The 13,139-nt window shown below is 39.9% G+C and overlaps 1 protein-coding gene across 1 annotated transcript in view; it reads right to left on the bottom strand.

Annotated features, from left to right (window-relative positions):
* Positions 1-13,139, bottom strand: part of LOC117816895 (caM kinase-like vesicle-associated protein) — a 50,458-nt gene that overhangs the window by 7,715 nt on the left and 29,604 nt on the right. Inside the window, exons 2-3 of the mRNA XM_034689280.1 lie at positions 663-770; positions 417-548 (exon numbers count right to left, since the gene is read on the bottom strand). Of these exons, the coding sequence (XP_034545171.1) occupies positions 417-548; positions 663-757 (227 nt within the window). The 5' untranslated portion in view covers positions 758-770. The remainder of the gene's footprint in view (positions 1-416; positions 549-662; positions 771-13,139) is intronic.

Genomic DNA, 13,139 nt, shown 5'->3' with positions numbered 1-13,139 from the left:
AGGACCTTTCTGAAGGATTGGTCACAGATTTAGTGTTTCTTGTTGTTTTATTTGTCAGTATGTCGACGTGTGTCTTGGTACACAGCTACGAACATGTAGCTATGTGGCTATGCTAACTAGCGCTGGCACTTATCTATGATAAATAAAAATCATCCACTAAATCTTTAAATCTGCAGGTAGGTTTGAAGTCTGTCTCAGATGAAGAGGGCTTTTAGAAACACAGGTTATGTGTGATCACTGAGAAAAATTTGATTTGCTTCACTTATTTTTACAAAACGGGCACCGAGAATGTCTGCTTCCTATAAAAAGGAAATTTTGCCCCTGAACTAAGTAATTAAGAAGATGAAATAGTGTAGAAAAAAAAAAAAAAAGACCATGACTCCCCCGGGGAATTTCAACTATAAAACATTACTTACATCTTCAGGATGACAATCTCATTTTTTGCAGCCTTGCGAACTTTCCTCCCATCCTTCTTCAGGAACTTTTTACATGTGTACATTTTCATTGTAGTTTTGTCCTTGGCTCTGAATATCTCACAGAATTCCTCCCTGAAAAGATATATTCAAAGCATTTCATATCAGTATAAATCATACGAGAAAAGAGATAAATCATTTTTTAAAATTCCTTGATGACAATGTTGAAGAAGCCATGGATATACTCACGATTTAACAATCTGACCCAGGTCATATTTATCTGTCACATCTGAAGGATTGTGATAATCCTTCTTTTCTCCAATTGTTAAACAGCCAAATGGCATGGCTGCTTCTGACCTGAAACAGAAAAAGACAGAGGACAGAGAGAATAAGAGATTAAACATGAACACTTTTTCATTAGATCTATCAGGGTGTTCATGAATCACCCTGAGTTGCTGATTTCCTCTCTTCAATTCCGCGTCACACTGTGCCATATTATTACACAGGATGATGACTAGGCTGCAACGTGCCCCTCCCTCAGTCATAAACAATTACTCCAATAATGCTGAGGAAGCCTTTCAAAAGTAGAAGGGCTAAAGAGCCGCCAGGGAATCTACATTGCAGTGCATTGTTTTACTAATGCTGTAACAGAGCTTCACATGAGCCTGCTTTAATAACTGGCAGTGCCTTAGAGGGATCTGCTGCAGAGGCTCAGCTTTATGCAAACTTATATAAGTAAAAAAAATGCAAGGACTATTTTTTGCGGTGAGGCAGGGATCTGGAATAAATGTAGCAGTGCTCTGACTTAATGTAGAGAAGTACCGGTACTTCTCTGCTGTGTGAAAGTTACAAACTCAAGGGGTCAGGAAGCAGAAGGAGCAGCAGCTGCTTGTATGGTCTGAGAACTTAGTGAGGCAACAAGTGGAAGATTTCCAATCAAAAAAAGTGAGCCAGAAGTTAGAGCTGCAGCACCCCAGGACCCAGAGAGGAATTCAAGTGTTGAGCTCTGTATTTACACTTCGAAAAAGTTAATTGCTTTGCAGCCTAAAACAAAAGGATATTTTATTTTTTTAACGAGAAATAAAGGTGTTATAGTCTGCTTTGTTTGAGCTTATATATCGAAATTAAAAGGTAACTGGGGCTTTTTTATTCTCTCCTTCAGCAGTCAAGACAAACAACGTTTGTGCGTGTGTGTGTAATTCCAACCTGAGAGAAAAATCCACTTAAATGGATCCCTATGTTATTGTGACTGTTAATTTATGAAATGATCACTTCACAGTAGAAATGTTGAATATGTAGGTCTCTGACAAATGATTAAAAAAATAAGCTTTATTGTTTTATCATGTTAAGGGGTTACAACATCTAAAATCGCTGCAGGCTTGAAAGCTTCATAGGCTATGCTGCAGCTGACATACACGGCATGTACCAGCAGCAACTACATGACACAATATGTGGCGCTGTCAACAAAAAGAGGTGGTACATGTAGACATATTTTCAAAATGATATATATATCAAAATAGCTTTTTTTTCCCATGGTAGTGAAAGTGAGGGCTTCATCTTTGCATTCTTCTCCTGAAGATTTCTGAACCCAAAAAATCTTTTTACTGTTATTCTGCACTCAAACCTCACCATCTTCTGATTCAGGATAGAATCAATCAAACAGTGTGGTTGACAGAATGAAGCAGACAATGATTGGCACTGACAGCCAACCTGAACAGTTGCCAGGCAACAAGCGGTGACTTAAGGTAGCTCCCAAGGAAAAGTAGTTTAGAACCTATGAAACATCAAACTATCATTTTACAATTCATTTTTTGTATGGATTGCAGAAGAAGTATACCATTTTAATTTCAGAGCTTTGGGGTGCCAATCTTGTCACGTTCAGAGAGAGAGGTAGACTTTACAGATAAAAGCATACTAACACTAAACCAGGTCCAAACCATTCTTCTAAATAATTAATAGAAACTAAACTAAAAAAGTTACAAGTTCTGTGACGCCCCCCCCCAACTTGTGAAGAGCCTGCTGTTTTGTTTCCATTCACCCCTTTGCTCGTTGTTTCCTTGCAGGTCACTGGTGGGTGGGGTTTCTCCCAGGTGTATATGAGCGCCGGCAGTCAGTTCACTCTCTCTCATCCTCACTAGGACAATCCGTGCATATACATACTTTTGTTTAGTTAGCTTATTTAACACCATACCACATCTCCACACATCCTTCCACTCACCAAACAACCTCAAAATGACACACTGATTTACTGACACACACGCCTCATTATCTTTGTAAATCCTGAGTTATTGGCATTTTCGTTTGTAAGTAAACTTCATCATTTAGTTGACCATGTATTTCCCTTTTCTCAGCTCTTGTGAGTTGGGTCATAACATTGCCTCAGACTTTTCTTTGGCAAATAATTCTTTGGCACATGTACAGTATATGTACACATGCCAAATCAGCTCATCTTAAATTACCTCAGGCCCAGAGAGGCGGACTTATCTGGATCAGGATTGCATGGTAGAGATTCAGCTTGCAGTTGAGTATGCAAGTGTTGCTGTGTTCACAGAAAATGATATTGGATGTGTTCCTGTGTCCATGCAGTGATGTCCACTACAAACAAGGTGCAAACTGAAGATGAGTGTTCCCTGGCTAAAGGGGAGAGGGACCATCTGCTGGCTTCAAATTCAGAACAGACCTTCACATTCTTGAGAATATTACATTTTCTACTCGAACATTAAATATGTTGTCTTCGAGCTACTTTCATTAAATATGAGCTTTCATTGTTTTGCAAATTGGATACTGACAATTTACAGGTTTTTTTTTAAACAAGGTAGTATCACCGCTGACCCCTCACATACCTGGACACAAATTCTTCAAACTCCTCCCCTCTGGCAGGCGCTACAGATCACTGTGCGCCAAAACAACCCGCCATAAGAACAGCTTCTTCCCCCAGGCTGTCACTGATGAACACTAAACCATAACAGTGTCATACCTGTCAGATAAATACTCTCTGTAAATATACATGTAGATACACAATGCAACAATTCTCAAGCAGAATTCACATATTTTATTAATTTTATTATTTAACTGTCACCTACATAAACTTTTTTTTAATGTAAAAACTACCTCTGCTACTCACTACTGCACTATTAATAATAATAATAATAATAATAATAATAATAATAATAATAATAATAATAATAATAATAATAATAATAATAATAATAATAATAATAATAAAAATGTATTTAAAGGCGCCTTTCTCGGCACTCAAGGACACCGCACAGATAGAAATATATACATACATGAATTCCCATTAAAGGAAACAAAATCAGAGTCAAAAATGAAAACAATATAAACTAACAAGGGGAAAGAAAAAAATAGAAACAATAACAAAATGACAGTGCAATTGAAGTCAGACAGAGTAAGCGGTTTTGAACAGATATGTTTTGAGTTGTGATTTGAGATGGGGGAAAGAATCTGTGTTTCTGAGTTGAGGTGGCAATGAGTTCCAGAGACGGGGAGCAGAGCGGCTGAATGCTCGGCTCCACATAGTGGTGAGACGGGCGGAGGGGACAGACAGGTGTATGGAGGAAGAGGATCTGAGGGAGCGGGAGGGAGTGGGAACATGGAGGAGGTCGGACAGATATGGGGGGGCGAGGTTGTGGATGGTCTTGAAAGTCAACAGAAGGACTTTGAACTGAATGCGGAACTGAACAGGGAGCCAGTGGAGCTGTTGGAGGACAGGAGTGATGTGGTGGATGGATGGAGGGGGTTCGGGTAATGATACGGGCAGCTGAATTCTGGACCAGTTGGAGTTTATGGAGGGATTTGTGAGGGAGGCCGAAGAGGAGAGAGTTGCAGTAGTCCAGACGGGAAGTGACAAGGCTGTGGACAAGGATGGCGGCAGTGTGGGGGGTGAGGGAGGGACGAAGACGATTGATGTTACGAAGATGGAAGTAGGCAGTCCGGGTGATGTTATTGATGTGTGATTGAAAGGATAGTGTGCTGTCAAGGATGACACCCAGACTCTTAACCTATTATCATATTATTTTAGTCTGTATATGTTAGTCATGCCTATTGTTGTTCTTTGTATTTATAGCTGATGTTATTTTTATTATTATTATATTTGTATTTTTATTATGTTTTTATTTTTACTTGTATGCCATATTCCTATGCCCTTGTACAAAGAGAGCACAGTTTACCAAAGTCAAATTCCTTATGTGTTAAAGCATACCTGGCCAATAAAGCTGATTCTGATTCTGATTCTGAAATCCCAGGACAGATTTGGAAATCAGCAGGGCAATTGTTATTGCTTCTCTTATAACAACTAACATTAATGTATCACTAGACAAGGTACCTTTACGACTCCAGTTATCTTTCTGGTACCAACAGAACAACCTGACATTCTGACTGACTGAGCTGGTGTGAATACTGTGATAAGCTGCTTGACTTTAAAGCAGAGATGTGCTGTAAAATGACTGCACAGCAAAAATTCCTCCAGATGACTAAAAGGTAGAAAATATTTATATTCACAGCCACATGAGATCCATCTGTGCTGATGGCCTGGGTGATGGATATCCACATGTAAATGAGCGCAGCAAGCATGAGGCGTATAGCACTATGTGTAAGAAGGGCAATCTGTCTGCTGTTGCTCTGCGAACTGACTCGTAATCTAATTTGAGAGATGTCTTAAATTGCCGAGAGAAAACTGTGCTCTCTCTGAACTTCCTTTTCTCATCTGAGCCTGGAGTCTATAAGCTATGGTGTGTAGTCAGCAAGAGGGGCTGACCTTTTCTGGCTCCCTATCTCTCACTCTCAATATATTCCACACATCTCTCTGTGGTAAATGCTTTGACTTGAAGTTGTGCTGCAAAGAAAAAAGGAGAGTTCTGCAGGGCCGATTGCTTGAGTAGAGGTTATTCTGAGTGAATCCGACAGAAAAAAGGCATGATCAAGCATGTTAGAAGAAAATCTACATTATGCAACAAAACATTTTTGAATCTACAAGTCACTACAACTGTCTTTAAGGATTGTTGTAGGAAGGGGGAAAAACTGGAGAAAAGGAAAGAGCAAAAGCATGTCTGATGATGATGCAAGCTGGTAAGCAGCTAAGTAAAGCCTTTGTTGTTTTGCAAACACCTCCTGAGCCCAGCAAGTGGAGCCTATTACAAGCTTATCATGGCACATTATTACAAATTAAAGATTAGTTAAGCAAACCCAAATGTGGTTCCCGAAAGAATCTCAACCAGCTCCACTGTTTAAATAAAAAAGTTTAGGTCTACATCGTGGATGAATATTTGTGAGGCAAATTAAGTAAAAAGAGCAAGATAGAGGTTTTTATTATATAACAGAGGCCGCACAATGTGCCTATATGTACTGTCCACCATCAGCAACAACCAGGCATTATCAACAGAAATTCTGAGTATTATCTGCCCTGCAGGAGAACCAATCAATGGCTTGTGATGCTTTATGGCCCAGTGTGTGACTGGGGTCTCCCAGGTTGGATCTTCTGCAATAAAGATGTACAAGAGGATAGATAGTGATAAAGATTGTGGGCTTATTAGAGGAGCACAGCACCTCCTCTCACTGGGGGAATGGTTGCATCAATTCCTCATTCCTTGTTCTCTATTGAAATCAATGACAATCTCTCACAGCTCTTATGTCTTGGCAAATTCTAGTATTAGGCTGAATTCAGCTCTTGCAGTACGTGTAGTGTTTCAATACTTTTTAACACAGCAGTGTAGGGGATGACTGTACCTTGTTCACCAGCTCACACCGGGCTATGAGCTGGTGTTTGCACTATTCCACATGTATTTTTCAAAGAAGAAAGAGTCCCTCCCTCCCCCCTTTTTTTCAGATATCTTTCATTTGCTGTTTAGTTTTCAACTCTGTCCTTCTTTCACCCCTCCTTCCACACTCTCCCTCTGGCTCAGCAGCATCTTAATAAGGATGCACAGTAAAGATCAGACCCCATGCATCACACTTGTGCTGACTGTAGGCCATTACAGATTTACTGAAGTGAAACTAAGTAGTGCTGACGCCCAACAGTTATGTACAAACTATATTTTATGCGGACCACAGTCTCTTGAGCCAGATAAGAAAATATGATTAAAATAAAATGTGCTGCATTAGTAACATTTGATTTTTGATAGATGATCTGTATACAACACGATATCTACCTTTAGTATTTCATAAATTCAGACCTTAAATGTAATAATTTGCTTTTCCAAATATGTCTATAGAATAACATTATGTCTGTCTTGAATATGTGCCATGCCGACATGCTGACATTGAATATGAATGTTATGAATATTGTGAAAAAGCTATTTTCTTCTTTGTGAATTTGTTAAAAAAGGCCCATCATCTGAAAAGTATGTTCATTCATACACTCAATACTTGGTTGGGACTCCTTTACCACAAATGAATGCATCAATAGTGTATACCATGGAGGCGACCAGCCTGTGGCACTGCTGAGGTCTTAATGAAAGCCCAGGTTGCTTTGATAGCAGATTTCAGCTTGTCTGTAATTTGATTTGGGTGTTTCCCATCTTCCTCTAGACAAACACCCCACAGATCCTCTGTTGGGTTTAGGTCTGGCCAGTTGGCTGGCCAATCGAGCACAGTGATATCATGGTCAGCAAACCATTTGGTAGGATTTTTGGCACAGTGGGCAGGTGCTAAGTTCTACTGGAAAAAGGAAATTGGCATTGTCATTAGAGCTTGTCAGCAGATGGAAGCATGAAGTGCTCTAAAATCTCCTGAAAGATACCTGTGTTGACTTTGGACTTGACAAAACTGACCCAACACCAGCGGATGACATGGGACCCCAAATCATCACAGACTGCAGAGACTTCACTCTGGATTCTGTGCCTCTCCACTTCCTCCAGATTCTCAGCCCCTGATTCCTGAATGAAATACTTAATTTCCTTTTTATCTAAAAAGAGGATTTTGGACCTTCTAGTACTTTTCTTCTTAGTTAAGGTAAGACACTTCTGATTTTGTCTCTGGTTCAGGAGTGGCTTGATATAAGGAACAGTTGTCCCTTAACTAAAGATGTCTTTAGGGTCTTGGTGCACTAACACCAGCCTCAGTCCACTCCTTTTGAAGCTCTCCCAAGTTCTTGAATTGACCCTCTTAAGGCTGCGCTCTTCCCTGTTGCTTGTGCACCTTTTCCTTCCACACTTTTACCTTCCAGTCAACTTTCCATTAATATGCTTTGATACAACACTCTGCGAAAAGCAAACCTTTTCAGCAGTGACCTTCTGTGGCTTAGTCTCCTTGTGGAGGGTGGTGTTGATTGTTTTCCTGCTAACTGTTGTCAGCAGTCATCCCCATGAATGTGGTTGCATGTTCTGAACAAGACTAAGAGATACTTGCTATTTAATCTTTCTGAATAGTGATTTACTCAAGATTAAATGTTTTGATTATTTGATTACTGACAAATAATGTTTCATGATATTCCATTTTTTTAGTTGCACCTGTAAAAATGTTACAATCTTATATCTCTTTCCAAATAATCCCTTTTAGATTCAGTCAAACCAAAGGCTTAGTATTGGCAGAATACATTTCTGTTCTCCTTCAAACCTTGCTCAGTATCTCACTCTGAGAAGTACCTTCTGGAGCGACCAATCATGGAAGCTCCACTACCACGTCCATCAGAGGACAGATCAATCAGCTACGCTGCATGGGCCAGCTAGTCCCCCGCTTTATTGAACCGACCTGGCCTTCTGGCTGCAGTTGTCAAGGCAAAAGTGGCATGTGGTCATCCTTTTGATGGAATTACCTTATTTTACCTTATTAAGAAACATTGACCATATCATGGCAGACCTGCACACATTTTAAGATAAACAAGCTAATACGTCAAGATGTGCTTGTGTCTGTGCTTGGCTAGCTAGCTCTCTCTTCTCTCCTTTATGGCAAATACTGCTGTCTCAAGGATATGCAGGTGGCAGCAAAGGAAGGGAAGCCTTGCCAAGCCTTGCCAAGCTACCTGTGTTGCCATTCAAGGCTATAGTCACATCATGGGCAAGGGTGTAGTGGGGGAGAAACTGTGGCTAAACCTCTCATGCCGGCCTGACCAGGACAAACAGGTAATCTTTCCAGTATTAAGGTCTATTTGGCTGCAATTTCAGACTGCCATGCAGGTTTTGGTAATATTCAGATTGTTCAGCATTCCCTGGTTGGGAGGTTTATGGGAGGTTCACCTAGGCTACAATCTGTCCGTAAACCGTTAGTTCCTTCATAGGTTCTTGGAAGTTTAGAGGGAGCAGTCAGCTTTTTGTATCTTGTACCTTTTCTCCTAGTGGGAAGGCCCTGTCTAGCTAAGTTTATCACACTGAAGAGAGGAGGAAATAATTATAGCATATGAAAGCCAGGGTCTGCAGCCCCCAGCAGGTCTGCTGGTTCGTTCCACTTGAGGGGGATGGCCACCTCATGGAGGCATTTCATCCTGTGTTATATGTGCTGCTGGCAGTTGGACATCCCCTGTGTGATGACAGCTCCTATGGCACACACTGTCCTTAGGGTTGGCTCATCATATTTGCATGCTAGCCCATAGGGAGGGTTTGTGTTGTCAACCCCCTTGGCTCAAGGTGTCTCAGGTGTCACCCATAGTGAGATACCGAACGCGATTTGAAAGAGAACGTTTGTATCTGTATTGGATATGTATGTAAATGGCCTGATGCATGTGATTTGTTGTTTTTTGTTTGTTTGTTTGTTTTACAGAGTTGAGAACCACTGCTTTAGCATGACTGCCCTATAACTAAAGCAGCATAATGTTGCCCTGAGGCAGCAAACAAAAAACATAGTTTTAGTGAGTGAATAAAATCGAAATATGTTTTTAAACAACTAAAAAATATGTATTTACATATGAATATATGTGCACATATTTTCATTTATAATGTTTTCCCCAATTCATGTAAAATAACTCTAATTAACTTGCTAGTTTCTGGCGCACAGTTTATTCTGTGTCATGCCAATTTGTTGTTCTTTTGTATTTATAGCTGATGTTATTGTTATTATTTTTATTTTATTTTTATTTGTAGGCCTTATTCTTATGCCTTGTACAAAGAGAGCACAGTTTACCAAAGTCAAACTCCTTGTGTGTTCAAGCATACCTGGCCAATAAAGCTGATTCTGATTCTGGTTCTGATTCTGATTGCCCCTGAGGGATTATTTCAGCCACCTACAATACCATCCACCTCTCTGTGATTCTGCCACATATTAGATGTGCCAAAAAATTATATTCTAGCTGCAAGTGTGAACAGTGAATTCTTCAGGTCATATTTATGAAGATGAAACAACACCCTGAGTGCAATACAAACAATTTCAGTTTAAAGTGGTGACAAGTCTAACTTCACTTACAGTACAGATGGGTGTACTGATCCAAATAAGCCCCTTTGTTTCTATGAAGGCACATCAGCGTGATGCTAATACAGATGATTCCAGATACAAAATGTAATTCTGCAAACACCAATAGGCAAATAATAACTTCAACTGATTGTTATTTCCTGCTATGTTGTTCCATTATCAAAGCTGTCTGATTGCGAGGTAACTGATTTCTCATTGCATTCCACATCTGTATACATTATAACAAAATGTTAGGTTTCATCTCAGGCTGGTCTTCAGAGTCAGGAGATAAAGTTAGCGGACACAGATGTGAGTGCAGCCCGAGGAGCTACTGGTACCCATCCATCTCTGACAGGGAGTAGTGGAGCAAGATCCTACGATCTAGGCAACAGCAGCAGAGCTGGTTGGTGCAAGTTGGCAATGGCTGCAAACTAACTTAAACCATAAGTGGTAGTGGTGTTAGAAATAATAGTAAAAGCTTGATTTTTTTGCCTCTTTTATGTTTAAAGGTCAGAGCTCAGAGAAGGAGAGCTGAATGAGGATGGAAATGTCAACAAAAACATCCCTGTAGAAGTCTTGTTCACCTTGTCTGACATTACCTTCATTGGAAATTTTCAAATTATTGTGAATTATAACAAATAAGCAGGCTAATATTGAACTTGACCATGAATTAATGTTCAGTTTAATGTCAGTTTGTTCCGTACGCAGCATGGCAGGAATCTGTTACCGACCATGGAATCTAAAGTGACAGGGTTTAGCTGTATAAATAAATCTTTTTTTAAACAATAAATTCCTCTTTAAATCAACAGTTAGGGTCAATCTATTCACGTCTTTAGTTGGTATCCAGGTAATGAGCAGGACAATGAACAGTGAATGGGGGATTTTGTGATTTAGTCTTGTCTCACCCTGTGGGGATTCTGATTCGCATAACCACCCACTCACTATACATTATCCATTTCAACTGCATTCATTCAGCATTCAATCCATGTATTATTGGAAGAGCTTCATGGGGAGGAAGAAATAACATTCTGCAACATCATCACCTTGCCTCATCACTGCACCTCACAAGAATTATGTCTTTTTATAATGACTGTAAAAGAAAATGGCTCCTTGAAAATGTTGACATAAAGGTTTGCATGCACTGTCTCAGTGGAGCTTCACCACACTAATTAAACTTGCAGTGCAGTGTGTAAGGCTTGCTGTTTTAACCTTTGCAAGGCAAGAGGAGCTGAAAGTTCTACAACAAGGGGAGCAGAGCAGGGAAACAACAGCAGCTAGAAACATAAAGGAAGGTATGGAAAGTTGCAGCAGCATGTGTGGAGTGGGATCAGAATAACGGTGGCAGCAAGGGCTTTTAAAAGTGAGTGCATACAAAACTGAATTATTTTTTCATGACTGACAGGCTCCTTTTCCACACAGTGTCTCACTGGGACTGCGGTTCATGTCTTTCTAGTATCAAGGAACCGCTGGGTCCCAGGGTACTTCCTTAACAGTGTGCTATGGGCAGAAGCATGTCAGCTTTGGCACTGCTGTAATAATTACAAGCCTTGTCTCCTATGGTTTTCACTAACCCCACTTCAGTGCACACCATTGCTTGCTGACGTCTGCTTCAGTCTTACACAGGACAAATCTCTAAAGTATTGGGAGGATTGGATTTATTTCTATCTACCTGAAATATGTCTTTTTTTTCAAGGCTAGGGACCCCAATCATTCCTTTAGAGAATAAAAACAATAACACTCTATGTGCTAATATTCATTCAAAGAAAGGTCTTGACTCATATTTCTCATTCATCACTGAATGAGGAAAACACTACAGAGGCTTCTGTAGTTGCCGAGAGTTAGCTTAAGAAAATCTTGGGGAAAGACATTTATCTCCATTTCTCCTCCTTTTTTTTTGCATAAACTGTACTGTAGACTGTACTGTAGACTGTACTATACGAGATTACCATCAAGTCTCTGGCACTTTTCTTTTTTAACCACAAGTGGTTGTAATTGAAGAAGAGTGTGGAGCAGAGGAGGAGGAAGAGATCAGCAACCATTAAACATCCTGCAAACAAAATGCACACAGCACAATAAATAAAGTAATATCTTATCTTATCGAAAAAGTCACTCATACGAATGTACAATATTTGCCTGTTACCAGTAATGAGTACTTGAAAACTGTAATCATGAAAAAACAAATTGAAGAAGTCACAAAATTATTGTTTTTATTACTTAGCCTGCTTAGAATATGGAACTTCTGCATATGACAACCTCTGAATTACTGTCACATTATGATAACATTTCTTCCTTTTTCAAAGAGGCTTGTTGCCATGACCCATTTCAAGCTCCTGCCCTAACCTTGCATCTTGCATTCCTGGATTAGAACTGACTCACTGCTGCAAGACATAATTAGTATAAACTCATGATCATTTACACCCGGAAATTTGAAGTTAAAATCTCAAAGTGTAAATTATTTTTGTCCCAAAATTTCTAAGAAGAGAAGTGTGATCTGTTGCACCTACTGACGTGTAATTTACTGTCTTATTCGACAATCCATTCATGATACAATCATGCCGTAACACACTGCAACAACTCCAAGCTGGTAAGTACGTTGACAATAAAACAATAACACTACAGTTCCAGTGCATTCAACAAAAATACCTGGAATTAAACTACTACCACTGAATCCTGCTGCAACACATTGTATTTTTCTATGTGGCTGCACAGCTATTTTTGACCTCCACTTTGGATGCCTGAGGATGCTTCAGTATGACCTGGGTAGCCTATTTTTTTTACTTCATTGTACTCTTCAGGTAAGATTGCTCATAAGTGCTCTCCCTATAGAGAGTGTGTGAGAACAAAAGCTTATTTTGATGAAACCATTACAGACGATTCCCCCTCAGGGAGTGTGTGTGCGTGAGCAAAGACATAAGTGCATGTCTGAGTGCATACAAGCATGTGCTGCACTGTGAATCCAAAACCCACATAACTAGGAATATGTGTCTATCCCTATTTACAATCATTATAGCCACTGTTTCTAATTATAGCCAAAACATGTCTCTGCTGTCAAACCTCTTGTACCTTTATGTCATTTTTAGTCTGATGCAGGAGTGTATGTGTGAGTGTGGTGAATCATAGCATGAAGGCATATGACTATGCTCTAATTCCCCAATTCCACATGCAGTTTGTAGGGCATATGAGAAAGGCAGGGTTCTTGAATGAGTGGATTAAAGTAAGATTAACTAACTTCAACCTCAGACAGCATATCTCTGCCGAGAAGCCAGTCTGCTAGAAAGTATTCATGGGTTTCAGTTTTATGGCTCTCTGCTGTAGCAGCCATTTTTAGGATTGTGGTGCCATCAACCGCCTCCAATGAAAAATCACTAGTCAGACAAAAATTGCCCATCT

Source organism: Notolabrus celidotus, chromosome 1 (genome assembly GCF_009762535.1).
Source record: "Notolabrus celidotus isolate fNotCel1 chromosome 1, fNotCel1.pri, whole genome shotgun sequence".
NCBI lineage: Eukaryota > Metazoa > Chordata > Actinopteri > Labriformes > Labridae > Notolabrus > Notolabrus celidotus.
Note: the sequence above shows the minus strand (reverse complement) of the source record. Positions and strands in the feature narration are given on the sequence as shown.